Genomic DNA, 19,773 nt, shown 5'->3' with positions numbered 1-19,773 from the left:
TCATGTTGCCTGTTGTGCTTTCTCCTATTCATAAACAATAGTGTGTCATCTTTTTACTGTTAATCTTTTTTCAGTAAAAATTGTGCATCATGTTTAAGTTAATTAGTTAATTTAATTAATTCTAAGAAATGTTATATTGTCAATGGCCAATTATTAGCAAGTGATTTATAGTAAACACTGTAATGTTTTTGAAGATAGTTTACACAACCTTTTTGTGCTTAATATTTTTTATTTTAATTTTAATTTCATATCATTTTTCTGTGTTTTTTTAAGTTGAAAAATGATTTTTCTTTGTAAAAGTCTTTGGTTTGGGGTGAGCTGTCTCTTTAAAACAGCGTATTTTTCCACATTTATTTCTGTTATTGCTCTTCACCTCTCATTGTCTCGCTCCATTAGTTTGAGTGCGTCTCATTAGAAACACATTAGACAGGTGAAGAGTTAATGACATGGGTTTGGGGAATTGGTTAAGCACACCAGTTTACATGCTAAACGTATTAATAACACTCAGACCTCAGTGAACCCTTTAGATAAACACTCTTTCATAGTTCTGCATCAGACAAGCATGTTGTTTTTAACAGGCCGCTCTATGATGGACTACATTGCCTGCCTTTACATATAAAAAAATAACTTATGGTACATTTTGTTGCATGTTTCAGATGACAAATCCACTAGAGGGCGCTGTCTACATTTTTATAAATCTGAATTACGTTACTAATGGTACTTTTTGTGTGTTTCAGATGACAAATCCACTAGAGGGCGTTGTAAAAACTATAGTTTTGCTCGTCTGATATAGGGTATCTTTTGTTGTACATTTCAGAGGACAAATCCACTAGAGGGCGCTGGCTACATTTTGCATTAATCTGAAATACTTTACTTAGGGTACATTTTGTTGTGTGTTTCAGGTGACAAATCCGCGAGAGGTATATGTAAAAAAAGAAGAAAAAAAACTATATTGCACTGTAATAAAAAATGCAGAGACATGTATTCTTATGGATTTGGGAGTAAAATAGGAAGCAATTTGTTTTTGAATGCTCTAGGTCTGCTGTTTGGAGTGTTTTAGGAGTGTTAAATATAAAGACATTAGAGACTTGTGTGCCTTTGGGCTTGATTGAAACTTTTAAATTCATTTTAATGTATTTTTTTTTTTTTTTTTTGTATGAAGGTCAATATAAAAGCTTGTTAGAAATGCATTTACTTTTCAAATACCTTCTCTAGATTTAATTAATTTACCTTATCCCATCACCTATCAATTTTGAGCTTGCACATTTAATTAAAAAAATATTTAATATTTTTTTCATTATTCAGATTTTTTAAAGAATTACTGGACTATTTCAACAGTTATTTATTTATAAACTGATTCATATATTTGTATTATACCAGACCCTTCATTAACCTAGAGCACAGGTGTCAAACGCAGTTCCTGGAGGGCCGCAGCTCTGCACAGTTTAGTTTCAACCCTAATTAAACACACCTGACTCTAACTAATCGAGTCCTTCAGGCTTGTTTGAAACCTACAGGTAAGTGGGATGAAGCAGGGTTGGAACTAAACTGTGCAGAGCTGCAGCCCTCCAGGAATTGAGTTTGACATCCCTGGCCTAGAGACTTCAGCTATTATTATTATTATTATTATTTTTATTATTATTATTATTATTATTATTATTATTATTATTATTATTATTATTATTATTATTCACTTATTAGTTGTAACTTTAACAGTATCACCAATTCAGAGCGTTTAATCAATAGTTGATTAATAAATTACACGGTTTAATGACAAATCAAAATTTGAACAAAAATTGCAACAATAAAAGAGGATTATAATTTAAAATGTCTCATATTTTAATGTCTTTGATTTAAAAACAATATTAATTATTTATTTAAATCTATTTTGATCTGCAAATTGGCGACGTAACGGTGCAGTAGGTAGCGCTATCACCTCACAGCAAGAAAATCGCTGGTTCAAGCCTCGGTACAGTTGGTGTTTCTGTGTGGAGTTTGCATGTTCTCCCTGCGTTTGTGTGGGTTTCCTCCAGGTGCTCCGGTTTCCCCCACAGTCCAAACACATGCTGTACAGGTGAATTGGGTAGGCTAAATTGTCTGTCGTGTATGCGTGTGTGTGGATGTTTCCCAGAGATTGGTTGCAGCTGAAAGGGCATCCGCTGCACAAAAACATGCTGGATAAGTTGGTGGTTCATTCCCCTGTGGCGACCCCAGATTAATAAAGGGACTAAGCCAAAAATTGAATGACTAAATGAATGATCTGCATATTCAGAATTACAAGGGGTGTTAAATACAATAAAATTATCAATAATATTTACATAAATAAATAAAAATTATCATTACAAATAAGAAAGAAGTAAATAAATAAATTAACTAACTTAATAAAAATGTATAATTAAACCTAAAATAAATAAAATCAATACAAATAAATAAATAAATAAATACATAAATAAATAAATAAATAAATAAAATAACTTATTAAAAATAAACAAAATTAAATAATTATTCAAAATATTTACAAATTAATAAAACAATTAATACAAATAAATAAGTAAATTAATCAATCAATCATCAATCAATCAATAAAAATAAGAACAAGGGAAAATATTTAAAAGAATACGTAAATAAATAAATTGAAATAAATAAAAACAAAATAAATAAAGTATTTTATTTGATTTATTTATTGAATTTTTTGTTATTTAAAATAATATTACAGAATAGTATAGATTGAAATAAAATAAAATATTTGTATTATATTATTTTGAATACTGTATGTGTGTGTGTGAAAATATATATGTATTTGCATGTGTGTATATATATATATATATATATATATATATATATATATATATATATATATATATATATATATATATATATATATATATATATATATATATATATATGGTGATATTGTGATATAAATACAAAGTAAATGCAGCCTAATTGCCATGAAAAGGCATTAAACCTACAGTGAAAGCTATGCAAATGTTCATCCGTGAATACATCATATTGGCGAGTCAGAGGGTGATTCATTCATTCATTCATTCAATCCTCTGTTATCATTACTTGCTAAAAAATTTATGCAGAATATACACATGATGGGGTGGCACGGCCTCACAGCAAGAAGGCCACTGGTTTCCCCCACAGTCCAAACACATGCGCTATAGGGGAATTGAAGAATCTATACTGGCCGTAGTGTATGAGTGTGAGTGAAAGTGAGTGTTTATGGGTGTTTCCCAATACTGGGTTGCAGCTGGAAGATCATTCGCTACGTAAAACATATGCTGGAATAGTTGGCGGTTCATTGCGCTGTGGCGACCCCTGATGAATTAGGTCAATAAGCAAAAGAAAAATGAATGATTTCATAAGACGACTGGAGAAGTCAGCACTACCCAAAAGCTTGCAGGTGTTGTTCTCCCAGTGTGCAGTGTGTTTGTGTGTGTTTGTGTACCTTCTGCCGGCTCCGGAGAGTGAAGTTCTTCCACAGTAACAATCTGAGCTGCGTCCGGAGACTCATTATCACAGATTACTGAGGGAATATCAACACCGTTCGACCTGCAGAAACACAGAAAATAAAAAAGAGGACATTTATTAAAGACAGAACGCTAATTAGCTAATCACGAAACAAATCTCGGTATTTAGCGCTCATAAACGCCAGCTCTGGAGGAAAATGAGCACTGCAGCAGTGTTGCTTTTCACAAATATAACAAAACCCTGGAGGAGTTGTCAGTGTAGGCGTCTATTTTACAGTATTATACAAATATGTGTCATTGTTTTTAACTATTTAATTTAATTGACTAAAGTCACTCAAGGGCGGCACGGTGGCGCAGTGGTTAGCACTGTGGACTTACAAAAAGAAGGTCAGCGCTTATCGTTTTGATTGGTATTATTTATTTTGGGTTGTGTAGTTTAATTCGCAGAATTTTTGTAAAGTATTTTGAGTACTGTAACCAGATATTTCATAATACTGTTAACATAAACAATCTCTGTCAATTTGTGTTTATAGATTTTCCGCTTATCACATGCATAACACTGGAATTGCTCTGTTGATTTTAATTTTTTTGCTTTTAAATAAAATAAAATAAAATAAAATAAAATAAAATAAAATAAAATAAAATAAAATAAAATAAAATTAAATAAAATTTAATTAAATTAAATTAAATTCTCAGTACTGGGTTTACAGGAAGGGCATCTACTGCGTAAAACATATGCTGAGTAAGTTGGCGGTTCATTCCGCTGTGGCGACACCTGATTAATAAAAGGACTTAGCTGAAAAGAAAATGAAAGAATAAATTAAATTTAATTAAATTAATTTTTTTTAGATGTTATTTCCAAGAAGTATTCCCAGTATGCAGCTTTTATGTAAGACAATTAACAATTCTAATTATAATAAATTATAATTTTTATTTGATTTAATAAAATTTTATTTAGTTTTAATTTAATTTAATCAATTTTTTAAAATTAAATTAAATTAAATTAAATTAAATTAAATTAAATTAAATTAAATTAAATTAAATTAAATTAAATTAAATTAAATTTTAATCTGCAAATCCAGAATTTGAAAGGTGGTTAAAAAATAAAAGGAAGAAAGAAAGAAAGAAAGAAATAAAGAAAGAAATAAGAAAGAAAGAAAGAAAGAAAGAAAGAAAGAAAGAAAGAAAGAAAGAAAGAAAGAAAGAAAGAAAGAAAGAAAGAAAGAAAGACTGCCAGGTGATTGACTGAATAGAAATTCGCATTAATAAGCAGTTGGACAGGTGTACCTAATAAAGTGGCCGGTGTGTCTATATTAAAAATAAATAAATACGTTTAAATAATAATAAATACACAAAACTAAATCTGTGTTTCAAGAGTTTACTGCAAATTTCACATGCATAATGCTGGAATTTCTCTGTTGTTGTTTTGTTTTGCATGAGAAGTGAACCTGTATGTGCTGCAGTCGAGTCTTGTTTTGGTTTATCAGGTATATATATAATAATAGCTGTCTAATAATATCCAGCCACAGGCGTCCTCATGGGGAAAACATATTCACAGCTAACACTTTGACAGTCTGTGTGATCAATAGGTGGAGTTTCTGATTACGGAGGACCGTTGCAGTATCAGATTCAGATCAGATTGTGTCTGTGTATGTGTGTGTGTGTTTATCTGAGTATGTATGTTTGTCTGAGTGTGTGTTTATCTGAGGGAGTGAGTGTGTGTGTATTGGGGGACTGAATGAGTGTCTTTAGCCAAGCAGAAGAATAAAGCTGACTCAGAGAGACGTTTAATTGGCACTAGTGGGAAAGGTGTGTGTCCGGGTCGCCTTTACTGCTGTGGAAATGAGCACACACTCATACTCAAACATTCCAGGAACACACTCTTCTAGATAAGAGAGAGTTCATGATGAGATTTCATGTCCTCTGTTACATGAAAGAGCACATTATAATCGACACACACACACACTGCAGACTGACTTACGACTGAACTTTGCTCCAGTCTTAATGATCTGATCTCAGAGCTCAAGTCAAATCTATTGTTTTATGGTGCGTTATGTAATGTATTGTTACAGTAGACAGTAGTCTTGTTAATCTCAGCAGAGGTTTTGCTCTCATCCAGTGAGTCAAACTGATAAATGCAGCTTTCCTGAATATTAAACAGCAGCTAAGCACAACAAACAGGAGACAGTGGCAATGCAATGAACCCGAACTCCAGCGGGAGACAGTAGTGGAGACAAAAAGATACCTTGGGAGAAGCCAGGCTCATTCAGGGGATCAGTCCTCATCTGGCCAATTAATGGGTAATGATGTGAGCTATAATTCCAGGCTGCGTCTCAAATCAGTTTATATAGTACTCTAATTTTTTTGGGTGCAACCCAGAGGACAAATGAACAAACAATCTAGAATGATGCAAATACAAAACGATATTTAATCAGAAAGCAAGCTGACAAAGACTGAAGTTTTAGTGAATTAAGTCTAAGATTATGTCTATTTAGTGCGAATTTCAGTGGTCTGATCTCATTGGTTTGATCCGGCTCATCTGATGACAATGATATGAACTCATTAGTCTGATGATCTGATGACAATCTGATCTCATTGGTCTGATCTAGCTGATCTAATGACAGTGGTCTGATCTCTTAGGTCTGATAATCTGATGACAATAGTTTAAGCTCATTGATCTGATAATCTAATGTCAATAGTCTGATCCCGTTGGTCTGATTTAGGTGATCTGATGACAATAGTCTGGATTAATTGGTCGGATCCAATTGATCTGGTGACAAGGGTCTGACCTCACTGGTGTAATCCAGCTGATCTGATGACAATAATCTAATCTCATTGGTCTTATTCAACTGATCTGATGACAATAGTCCGATCTCATTGGTCTGACCCAGCTAATCTGATGACAATGGTCTGATCTCATTGGTCTGTTCCAGCCGATCTGATGAAAATTGTCTGATCTCATTGGTCTGTTCCAGCTGATCTGATGACAATGGTCTGATCTCATTGGTCTGTTCCAGCTGATCTGATAAAAAATTGTCTGATCTCATTGGTCTGATCCAGCTGATCTGATGACAAAGGCCTGATCTCAGTGGTCTGATCCAGCTGATCTGATGGCAACAATTTGATCTCATTGGTCTGGTCCAGCTAATCTAATGAGGATGGTCTGATCTCAGTGGTCTGATCCAGCTGATCTGAAGACAATGATCTAATGTTATTGCTCTAATCCAGCTAATCTGATGACAATTGTCTGATCTCATTGGTCTGGTCCAGCTAATCTGATGACAATTGTCTGATCTCATTGGTCTGGTCCAGCTAATCTGATGAGAATGGTCTGATCTCATTCATCTGACCCGGCTGATCTGATGACAATGGTCTGATTCAACTGATCTGATGACAATGGTCTGATCTAATTGGTCTGACCCAGCTGATCTGATGACAATGGTCTGATCTCATTGGTCTGATCCAGCTGATCTGATGACAATGATCTGATGTTATTGCTCTAATCCAGCTTATCTGATGATAATGATCTGATCTCATTTGTCTGACACAGCTGATTTGATGGCAATGGTCTGATCTCATTGGTCCAATGATCTGATGACAATGGTCTAATCCCATTGGTCTGACCCAGCTGATCTGAGGACAATGGTCTGATCTCACTGGTCTGATCCAGCTGATCTGATGAAAATGATCTGATTTTATTGCTCCAATCCAGCTAATCTGATGAAAATGGTCTGATCTCATTGGTCTGACCCAGCTGATCTGATGACAATGGTCTGATTTTATTGCTCTAATCCAGCTAATCTGATGACAATGCTCTGATCTCATTGGTGTGATCCAGCTGGTTTGATGACAATGGTCTGATTTCATTGGTCCAATGATCTAATGACAATGGTCTGATCTCATTAGTTTGATTCAGGTAATCTGATGACAATAGTCTGATCTTGTTGGTCTGATCCATCTGATAACACTGATCTGATCCTATAGCTCTAATCCAGCTAATCTAATGACCATGGTCTGATCTCATTTGTCTGACCCGGCTGATCTGATGACAATAGTCTGATCTCATTGGTCTGATCCAGCTGATATGATGACAATGATCTGATTTTATTGCTCTAATCCAGCTAATCTGATGACAATGATCTGATTTTATTGCTCTATTCCAGCTAATCTGATGACAATGGTCTGATCTCATTTGTCTGACCCGGCTGATCTGATGACAATGGTCTGATCTCATTGGTCTGATCCAGCTGATTTGATGACAATGATCTGATTTTATTGCTCTAATCCAGCTAATCTGATGACAATGATCTGATTTTATTGCTCTAATCCAGCTAATCTGATGACAATGGTCTGATCTCATTGGTCCAATGATCTAATGACAATGGTCTGATCTCATTAGTTTGATTCGGGTAATCTGATGACAGTGGTCTAATCTCATTGGTCTGATCCAGCTGATTTTATGACAATGGTCTAATTTCACTGGTCTAATGATCTGATGACAATAGTCTGATCTCATTGGATTAATTCAGCTGATCTGATGACAATTGTCTAATTGGACATCGTAGCACCGGAACACATGTATTCAGGACACTGTGTTGTAGTGTTTTCCTTTGCTGGTTGGACATTATCAATCAAAACGTCCTAATCTGGCCATACATGTCTGATCTCACTGTCTGATTAACCATCGTACATCCACACATAACATTAAACATATTTATTTATTGGAAACCGATAGAGTTAAACAGACTATTTTTCAAATGCATTTTTAGGCAAAACATGTATCATAGAGGCTTCTTGTTAAATGTTAAATGACTCAGAGGTTGTTTATCGTGGGCAGGTTAAAAGGCGTTACGTGATATCTGTCTGTCCTTATGGGACACGTCTAAGTTAATTAGCTATTTGTCTTTTCCAAAGTGACTTACAGTACAATTATTATAGGGACAGTCCCACTGGAGCAACCTGAGGTTAAGTGCCTCGATCAAGGACACAATGGCAGCGAATGTAGTCCCGAATCGTCCCTTCCAGGAGTTGAACCCACAACCTTTTGGATTTCTAGCCCAGATCTTTAACCATCAGAAAGATAACTTACTCCTCCTCTACAAAGGTCGCACTCCTTCTGTTAGGGTACATATTCACTTGTCAGAACAATTACTCCTGTTCTCGTGACACCTCGTCCTTGGTCGAAGGACGTTTTTATTTCTGGAGAGCGTCTCCTGTTCGGGGGGAATATGCAGGTATTTTTCTTTTCTTTTCAGAGGACGGATCGTTTTCTCCGTGGAGCAAATTCTGCAGGGGACGTGTTCTGATTTAAAGTACCCAGATGGGAAATCATTTCATGTTTAATTTCACACTACACACTTTCATTTAATAAGACCACAAATTTGTTCATTGAAACTCCAGGCTGCCTGGAAGAACGAGAGCACAATGTTTCTCTCTCTTTTAAAATGATTCTCCTTGAACATCGTGGAACAAATTCTGTAAAGACAAGCTTTAATTTGTCATTTGTGACATTGTTATCAGTGTGTTTTTTTGTAGTTGATGGTAATACCAGATGAAAGATGAAAGTTTTCTCTTGATGTATTGTTTGTTATGATAGGACACAATTTGATCAAGGTTCAATTATTAGAAAATCTGAAATCTGAGGGTTCAAATAAAAAAAAAAAATTGAAAATCGCCTTTAACGTTGCCATGAAATCAAAATGTTTCTCTTCTTATATTAATATGTATATAGTAGTGCTTTTTATAAATGATGCATCTGCACACTTTATTCAAACTATAAGTAAATTAGGGTGGGAATATCAGTCTCCTAGGGCGGCACTGTCAGTCTTTTAGGGTGAGGTTATCAGTGATTAAGAGCGGTGCCATTACTAATGTAGGGCGGGGCTATTAGTGATTTAGGGTGGGACTATCAGTCTTTTTTAGCAGGGTTATCAGTGATTTTGGGGGGAGCTATCAGTGATTTAGGGCAGGACTATCAGTGATTTAGGTTGAGACTATCAGTCTTTTTGCGCAGGATTATCAGTGATTGAGAGTGGGGCTATGAGTGATTTAGGACAGGACTATCAGTAATTTAGGGTGGTACTACCAGTAATTTAGGGCGGGACCTATCAGTGATTTAGGGCGAGAGCTATCAGTAATTTAGGGTGAGACTATCAGTGATTTAGGTCAAGACTATCAATCTTTTTGAACAGGGTAATCAGTAATTTAGGGCGGGACTTTCAGTGATTTAAGGCGGGACTATCAGTGATTTAGGGCGGGACAGTCAGTGATTTAGTGCGGGACTATCAGTAATTTAGGGCGGGACTATCAGTAATTTAGGGCGGGACTATCAGTGATTTAGGGCGGGACTTTCAGTGATTTAGGGCGGGACGGTCAGGGATTTAGTGCGGGACTATCAGTGATTTAGGGCGGGACTATCAGTAATTTAGGGCGGGACTATCAGTAATTTAGGGCGGGACTATCAGTGATTTAGGGCGGGACTTTCAGTGATTTAGGGCGGGACAGTCAGTGATTTAGTGCGGGACTATCAGTAATTTAGGGCGGGACTATCAGTAATTTAGGGCGGGACTATCAGTGATTTAGGGCGGGACTTTCAGTGATTTAGGGGGGGACGGTCAGGGATTTAGTGCGGGACTATCAGTGATTTAGGGCGGGACTATCAGTAATTTAGGGCGGGACTATCAGGGATTTAGGGCGGGACTATCAGTGATTTAGGGCGGGACTTTCAGTGATTTAGGGCGGGACAGTCAGTGATTTAGTGCGGGACTATCAGTAATTTAGGGCGGGACTATCAGTAATTTAGGGCGGGACTATCAGTGATTTAGGGCGGGACTTTCAGTGATTTAGGGGGGGACGGTCAGGGATTTAGTGCGGGACTTTCAGTGATTTAGGGTGGGATTATGAGTGATTTAGGGCAGGACCATTGATTTAGGGTGGCACTATCAGTGCTTTAGGGCGGTGCTATCAGTGATTTAGGGTGAAGCTATCAGTGATTTGGGGGCGGGGATATCAGTAATTTGGAGGCAGGGTTATCAGTAATTTGGGGGCGGAGCTCTCGGGGATTTAGGGCAGTGCTATCAGTGATTTCAGGCAGTGCTATTAGTGTTTTAAGTTGTTGCTATCAGTAATTTAGGGCAGGATCATTGATTTAGGGTGGTGCTCTCAGTGATTTAGGACAGTGCTATCTGTAATATAGGGAGGTGCTATCAGTAATGTAAAGTGGGGCTATCAGTGCCTCTCGTTTCTGCTCTGAATTCGTACATTCGTCAGTTTTCCTTAATCTTCAGAACGTTTCAAGCTAATGTACACCACAATAGAGGGAAAAAAATCACAATCGTCTGTTTCATAAACTGCCTAAATAAAGTAATTTGCAATGCACAATTCATGAATTTAACATTTCCAAAATATCCTGCAGGAATACGATCTTCTCTTAATATGAACCTGTTTTCACATTTACAGGTTTCTCAGCAGCAGACGTCGAAGTCGTAGTTGGTAAACTCTTAGCACAGTGAATGGGAGAGTACAACAAATCATTATTCAATCATTATATACACATATATTTAAACATAATATAATCAATAAAACAGTATATAATCATATTTGCTGAAATAATAAAAGAAAATCACAATGGTGTTATCAAGACAAGCAATATTATGAGACTGATAACGGCGGCCAGAGGAGAGAATAATGTCAGATTTACTGTCCTGCCCTGATACACACTACATTACACACACCTCACACAAGCGCCCATTCAGTTTTTATAATTTGATGCAAAGATAGTATAATACTTAGAGAAATACATATAAATGTGCATATGCTTTTAAATAAATCTAAATATTAAACACGATTTAAGATGCTGATGAGTGTGAAACGCGTCATAGCCTTGTGAACAGGCTCCAATAATGCTTTTAGGCACAACAGAAAAATCACTAACTTCAAGCATCGCATCATGCAACACAAGACCAGGGTCACATTTCTGGATGTGGATTGCTTACTATTGAGGGCATGCATTTGTGTAGAGCTGATCTCTGCCGGCACCGGCTCTCCTTCTCTAGTAATTGTCTCTAGTTACAGTAAATATTTCATCAGGCATCAGCCAGAGCACGGCGGAGGAAAAATGACCAACACAGGAACCTTGTATGAAATATGCAGCGAGTAATTTCCTATTTATGAATCACTGTCTGTCATTGCTTTTCCCGTTCTGTCTCAACCACAGAATTTATTTCTCCGGGAAATGGGGCTCTGCGCACACACACACACACACACGCACACACACACACACACACACACACACACACACACACACACACACACACACACTTATCTCTAATTTTAGGGGCCAATTACCCGAGGACGCACAAGTGGAAGGTGTGTGAGCGTGTCGTAGTAAAAAAGGTCAGACAGTGAATTGAAGGCCATTATGGGATCGGCAGCATTTGCATACACTGAAAAGCCCGGCGATATATTTTTCAGAGATTAAAATGTGAATGGGATATTAAAATGTCTCTCCAGGAAAAGCACTCTGCACGTTTATATATATCACAGGGCATCGAAAAGCATGGTATGAACGTGTGTGGTGGTTTCTGCTGAATAGAAAACGGCTGTGAGTGAGGGGAACTATTTTTCTCAGCACATCTCTAATCATAAAAGCTTTAATAAATCATCTCTGATAACGGATTTCTTTTATCTTTCCATGATGACAGCACATAATATTAGACTAGGTATTCTTCAAGACACTGGTATTCAGCTTAAAGTGACATTTAAAGGCTTCACTAGGTTCATAAGGGTAAATAGGCATTATCTGTACTGTTCAAAATGTAAACAATCTGGGTGATTTTCACACAGAAGGCTATATAAAAGAGCTGGTGTTAAATGCTGGTGATTATTCAACTCCACTTTACTTCTACCCAGTGCTGTCACAGTTTAAATTAAACCAATAAATAATACTTGAAATAACATTCTAATAAATAAAGCATTAACTGAGTTTGAAATAAAATGTAAATAAATCAAATTTTCATTATGTTTAACATGGCGTACTAAAAAGTAAATAAATAAGTAAATGAATAAATTAAAAATACATTAATTAAATAAATGAAAAAAAATGAATAGGTAAATGAATAAAAGTAAATAAATAAATGAGCAAATCATTAAGCAAATAAATAAAATAAAAATAGACAAATAAATAAATAAATAAATAAATAAATAAATAAATAGGTAAATGAATGAAAAGTAAATAAATAAATAAATAAATAAATAAATAAATAAGCAACTAAATAAGCAAATAATAACAAATAAATAAGCAAATAAATAAAATAAAAACAATTAAAATAAATAAATAGGTAACTGAATGAAAAGTAAGTAAATAAATAGATAGATAAATAAATAAATAAATAAATAAATAAATAAATAAATAAATAAATAAATAAAATGACTACAAACTTTAAAGGGATATTTGAAATTTAAAAATTTGTGAAGAGCAAATAAATTAGTTTTACATATGATTAAGTTGAGTATGTTTATATATATATATATATATATATATATATATATAAAAATTTTTATTTATTTATTACTTATTTTTTATATGACATATGATATGATATATAAATACAGTGCTCAGCATATGAGTACACCCCCCAAAAGTCATTTGTTTTCTTTTCGGCTTAGTCTCTTTAATAATCAGGGACCCGGTGTGCTCTTCTGCTGCTGTAGCCCATCCGCCTCAAGGTTGGACGTGTTGTGTGTTCAGAGATGCTCTTCTGCAGAGCTCGGTTGTAACGAGTGCTTATTTGAGTTACTGTTGCCTTTCTATCAGCTGGAACCAGTCTGGCCATTCTCCTCTGACCTCTGACCTCATCAACAAGGCATTTGCACCCACAGAACTGACGCTCACTGGATATTTCCTCTTTGTCGGAGCATTCTCTGTAAACCCTAGAGATGGTTGTGCGTGAAAATCCCAGTAGATCAGCAGTTTCTGAAATACTCAGAGCAGCCCGTCTGGCAGCAACAACCATGCCACAATCAAAGTCACTTAAATCCCCTTTTTTACCCTTTCTGATGCCCAATTTGACCTGCAGCAGATCATCCTGATCATGTCTACTTGCTGAAATGCATTGAGCTGCTGCCATGTGATTGGAAAATTGCATTAACAAGTAGTTGGACAGGTGTACCTAATAAAGTGGCCAGTGAGTTTATATTGAGCAGGAAAAAAAAAACTGAGGTCGTATCTATGTATTGCCCGATTACCTAATTAACCTAATTAATCCTTTAAAATATTACCTACTGTCATCATGTTTCAAAATGTTAACAAACTTCATTAAGCAACATTGGGAAATATATTTGAATGCATTAAAATAATAATTTTACCTTCAACCGTATATATTTTACAATCCCTCACACAAAATGAAAATTCTGTCACTAGAAAAGTAAACCTTAGGCAAAGCTTTCAAGCTACTGTTTTGCATAGAAGCAAAGCTGACAGTCATTTATTCTCATGCATTGAAATGTGTCCACATGTTTCGGGAGTTTCTGAAGTCTTGTACTCTTATACCTTCGGAACGTCTCCATTTATTGAAAACAAGCGTGAAACAGCCAAACGCAGCACACAAGAGTTTCACAAAAGAAAGAAAATAATCCTCCAACAGACAGCACATGAAAGCGAGCCAATAATTCTGTCCGAAGTCTTTCCTAAAGCCATATTTACATGTTTGGAGGTCAAAAAATCCTTCATGTCAGCCTTTCAGTCACACGATCTCCTCTTCGGAAAACAAATCAATGCTTTGCATCTATTTTGCATGATACTTTGATGCATATCTGAATGCAAACGCAAGCAAACATCAAAGCGGACACTGAAGAAACACTTCCACAAATGAGGAAACTGTGCAAAGTCGAGCTTTTACATCGTGCGCTGCATCCTAATTCACACACTATCCATCCTTAATAGTGTTTGAAAGTAGCTGGCTATTTTTATTTCATAAATGCTGCATCCTACACTATCGCTTTGTGTTGGGACAACATGACGGACTAACTTATTATTAATTCATTCGTTCATTCATTTTCCTTCGACTAAGTCCCTTTATGCATCAGGGGTTGCCACAGCGGAGTGAACCGCCAACTTATCCAGCAAATGATTTACACAGTTGATGCCTATCCAGCTGCAACCCAGTACTGGAAAACACCCATACACACATTAAAACACACTCATACACGATTTAGTTAATCCATTTCCAACCGGAGCACCTGGAGAAAACCCACGCCAACACGGGGAGAACATGCAAACTCCACACAGAAACACCAACGGTCCCAGCCGGGACTCGAACCAGCAACCTTCTTGCTGTGAAGTGACAGTGTTAACCACCGAGCCACCAAATTAAAGAGCATACTAACAGAAATGTGATTAAATTGTCATTGCTGCATGTCCTTGGGGTCTAATTTAAGCCACGACTGCTCACAAAACTTACCAGTTTCCTTTAAAATGTAAAAAAAAGGGCAATCCTGTCATCAATTATTGAATCTGAAGCTAATTGGCCAGTCTCGGGGGATCCGTGTTGCTAATGTTGCTAATTACAACCCCGACGGGAAGAAATCAAGTCGTTTTTTAAGCTTTGAAGTGAAGAAAAGGGAGAGTTTTACCTCCTGCCGTTCAGTAAATGTGTGTGGTCATGTTGATCTTCATTTACTCGGTCCTGTGTTGTGAACGATCCTTATTATGCCGGCAGATTTTCATGCATTAATATGCATTAATAAGTGAAAGCTATTCATTCATTCATTCGTTTACTTTTCGGCTTAGTCCTTTTATTAATCTGGGGCTGCCACAGCAGAATGAACCGCCAACTTATCCAGCATATGTTTTAAGCAGCGGATGCCGTTCCAGCTGCAACCCATCACTGGGAAACACCCATACACACTCATTCACACACACAATTTAGCTTACCCAATTCCCCTATAGCGCATGTGTTTGGACTGTGGGGGAAACCGGGGTACTCGGAGGAAACCCACACTAACACGGGGAGAACATGCAAACTCAACACAGAAACGCCAACTGACCCAGCCGAGGCTCAAACCAGTGACCTTCTTGCTGTGATATGATCGTGCTACCCACTGCGCCACTATGAAGATGTATAGAAGAAGAAGATTTTTTACATAATTTTATAATATTTTAGTTTTAGTTATAGTTTGTAAATCAGTATTTGGTGGAAAATCCCTGATTTTTAATTACAACATATTGGAAACATCTGACCTTTTTCTACTACAGGAACTACTAATTTCTACTAAGCAAGGTAACAAAATAAAAAAAAACAAAAAAAAAAACATAAATAAAATAAAAACAAAAACTAAATATTAAACTAAATTAAATTAAAAACTATAAATAATTTTTTATTTTTTTATTTCATAATATATTGACCCTTTATTTTTATTATTATTATTTATTTTAAATACATAAATTAATTTTTATTTAATTAATCTCTAAAAGACAACATTTTGTATTTGTAATTAGGAACATTATCAGACTTTTACAAAGCCTCTAGACTGTTAAAAAAAATAATAAAAACAATAAAAAACTGGTTGCCTTAAATTTTTAAGCGGAATCAAATTAACCCTATGAGTCAATTGAACTTATATTATGTGAAACTGACTTAAAACTGCTTGCATAACGTATACAATTTAATTAGAACATACAATGAACTAAAAGCATGTGCTGTCAGGACTAATTGATCATATAATTATATTCAGTACAGTCATGTTTAGTTCCTGTAAATATATATATATATATATATATATATATATATATATATATATATATATATATATATATATATATATATATATATATATATATATATATATATATATATATATATTATTTTAGCTATAGTTTGTATTTCAGTATTTGGTGGAACAGCCCTGATTTTTAATCACGAAAAAATAGAAACATCCAACCTTTTTCTACTACACTAACTTTTAAGCAAGCAAGGTAACAAAACAAAACAAACAAAAATAAATTAATAAATAAAATAAATAAAGCAAAACAAAAATTAAATTAAATTAAATTAAATTAAATTAAATTAAATTAAATTAAATTAAATTAAATTAAATTAAATTAAATTAAATTAAATTAAATTAAATTAAATTAAATTAAATTAAATTAAATTTAAACAAAACAAAATAAGCAAAACAAAACAAATCAAAAGAAAACAAAAACATAAAAAAAAATAAAATAAATAAAATAAAATAAATTAAAATAAAAACAAAAATCAAAAAATAAATTGTAAAACTGAATTAAAAATTAAAAACTATATATATATATATATATATATATATATATATATATATTGACCATTTCTTTTTACTATTATTATTAATGTCAAAATGTATATTTAATTTTATTAAAATTTATTTAATTAAGCTACAAAATTATTTTGTATTTGTAAATAGAAACACATTATCAGACCTTTAGAAAATCTCTACACTGTAAAAACTCCTGGTTGCTTTAAAATTTTAAGCTGAATCAAATCAAACCCTATGAGTCAATTAAACTTAAATTATGTGAAACTGACTTAAAACTGCTTGCATAACGTATAAAATTAAGTTAGAAGATGATTAACTTTGCTTAATAAGTTATGAACTAAAAGCATGTGCTGTCAGGACTAATTGATCATATAATTATTTACAGAACAGTCATGTCTTAGTATCTGTAAATTATATATACATGCTACATATACAAATAAATAACAATCCCAATGATACTGCAGGAACACTGATGTCAACTGGATAAACAAGCAGAAACACACACACGCACACGCACACTCACCTGTGTTTCAGCGGTGTAGATTTACCGTCACCATCATCATGTGTCTCCACTTCAACTAACACTGCTAACAGCTAACCAGCTAACACCATACAGACGACCTGTTGCTGGCGAGTGTCGTCCTCATTCCCCAAGCAATAAAGAGCACATGAGAGAGTGTCTATGGATACAGGTGAGCGGTGTGTGTTACACAAGACTGAACATAAAACACACCCATAGCCACAGCAGCTGCAGCAGCACTGTGTGTGTGTGTGTGTGTGTGCATGTGTGTGTGTGTGCTTGTGTGTGTTTAGTGTACATAATCATGGACATAAGAATGAATCAGATGTCAGTGTGAGGAGTTAATAATCAACAAACAGAAAACATGCCTGTCATCGGATGAGTTTACAGCTACTGCACTTAGTGTTTTGTCTTGTTTATAGTCTAAATATTGAAAAATTCTTAAATCAAGAAGCTTTTTCCGCGCATATAGTGTTGTTTTCAGAAATTATTAGTAAAAATTAGGTCAGTTTTCCCTAAAACAAGCAAAAATATTCTCATTTTCACTTTAAAATAACATTATTCTGCTTGTTTTAAGGAAAAACTCACTTAAATTGAACTAATTTAATATGAAATTAATCACTTAAATCTATAGATTTACTCAAATAAGAAAATTAGGTAAGACTTACACTATTATAGTTAATGTATTTACTAACATAATTAAAGAACAGCTATTGTACAGAATTGATTAAATATAACAATTCATGAACTTCGAGTCAACAAATGACCCCTGAACAACTGTATTTTGATTCACCAATGTTAACCAAGATGAATAAATACTGTAATAAATGTACTGTCAATTGCTTGTTTAGAAGGAAGTACTAACTAACTAGTAAATGTTGACTGTAAACCGACAGACTATGTGTCTCGTAATATGAAGGGTTACTGAAAATTTTATTATATGATTGTGGCAGAAGAGTAAATCATTGAAAAGATGAGACTTTTGACATTTGTTTTATTTTAATATCACTGAACAAAAGTCAGTGGCCTTCAGTTCATGTGTTGTTAGACTGAATGTTATATATTATTACATCTGACCATATTAAACATTGTAGAGGAGATTAAATTATCATTAACTATATCAAGAAACTGTCAATATCATTCACCGTGTTTTAAATTGGGGGTATACCATGCTATTTGGATTTGTTTTTTTCCAGTTTTATTTATAGTATTTTTCTAAAATATTAAAAATCAAAGAATTTACGGTATAATTGTACACTTTGACATGTAGAGAGAAAATAAATAGGGATCCAAAATTATTTTAACAATATATAAAAATTATAATACATTAAAAAAAATCATTTTAAATTAATAATTAATTAAAATTTAAATAAATATTTATCATTTATTTATTACAGCAAAGCAATGGACTTATTTTCTCTTATTTATTTATTTATTTATTTATTTATTTATTTATTTATTTATTTATTTATCATTTATTTATTACAGCAAAGCAATGGACTTATTTTCTCTAATTTATTTATTTATTTATTTATTTATTACAGCAAAGCAATGGACTTATTTACTCTTATTTATTTATTTATTTATTACAGCAAAGCAATGGACTTATTTTCTCTTATTTATTTATTTATTTATTTATTTATCATTTATTTATTACAGCAAAGCAATGGACTTATTTTCTCTTATTTATTTATTTATTTATTTATTTATTTATTTATTTATTTATTACAGCAAAGCAATGGACTTATTTACTCTTATTTATTTATTTATTACAGCAAAGCAATGGACTTATTTTCTCTTATTTATTTATTTATTACAGCAAAGCAATGGACTTATTTACTCTTATTTATTTATTTATTTATTACAGCAAAGCAATGGACTTATTTTCTCTTATTTATTTATTTATTTATTTATTTATTTATTACAGAAAAGCAATGGACTTATTTTCTCTTATTTATTTATTTATTTATTTATTTATTTATTTATTACATCAAAGCAATAGACTTATTTACTCTTATTTATTTATTTATTTATTACAGCAAAGCAATGGACTTATTTTCTCTTATTTATTTATTTATTTATTTATTACAGCAAAACAATGGACTTATTTTCTCTTATTTATTTATTTATTTATTTATTTATTTATTTATTTATTTATTACAGCAAAGCAATGGACTTATTTTCTCTTATTTATTTATTTATTTATTTATTACATCAAAGCAATGGACTTATTTACTCTTATTTATTTATTTATTACAGCAAAGCAATGGACTTATTTTCTCTTATTTATTTATTTATTTATTTATTTATTTATTTATTTATTTAATAATCACTATTATTATGTATAAATCTTGATCTACAAAAACTGACCAATTTGTTTAAAACTTCATGAAAATTAAATATATATATATATATATATTTCTGAAATTTCCCATTAATAAAAACTACCTTGTTTCAATATACATAAAATTAAATAAAATTAACTAATTA

The 19,773-nt window shown here is 33.4% G+C and overlaps 1 protein-coding gene across 5 annotated transcripts in view; it reads right to left on the bottom strand.

Moving 5' to 3' along the window:
* Nucleotides 1-17,461, bottom strand: part of si:cabz01083442.1 — a 157,646-nt gene extending 140,185 nt beyond the window's left edge. For all 5 annotated transcript variants that reach the window (XR_015496533.1, XR_015496535.1, XR_015496534.1 and 2 more), the window contains exons 1-2: nucleotides 17,287-17,461; nucleotides 3,455-3,558 (exon numbers count right to left, since the gene is read on the bottom strand). Coding sequence is in view for 2 of the 5 variants with exons in the window: in XM_087262274.1 (XP_087118400.1) it covers nucleotides 3,455-3,520 (66 nt within the window). In the remaining 3 variants the exon portion in view is untranslated. The remainder of the gene's footprint in view (nucleotides 1-3,454; nucleotides 3,559-17,286) is intronic.
* Between the last annotated feature and the right edge of the window lie 2,312 nt (nucleotides 17,462-19,773).

The sequence above is a fragment of the Danio rerio genome, chromosome 7 (assembly GCF_052040795.2).
Source record: "Danio rerio strain M-AB ecotype USA chromosome 7, GRCz13ab, whole genome shotgun sequence".
NCBI lineage: Eukaryota > Metazoa > Chordata > Actinopteri > Cypriniformes > Danionidae > Danio > Danio rerio.
Note: the sequence above shows the minus strand (reverse complement) of the source record. Positions and strands in the feature narration are given on the sequence as shown.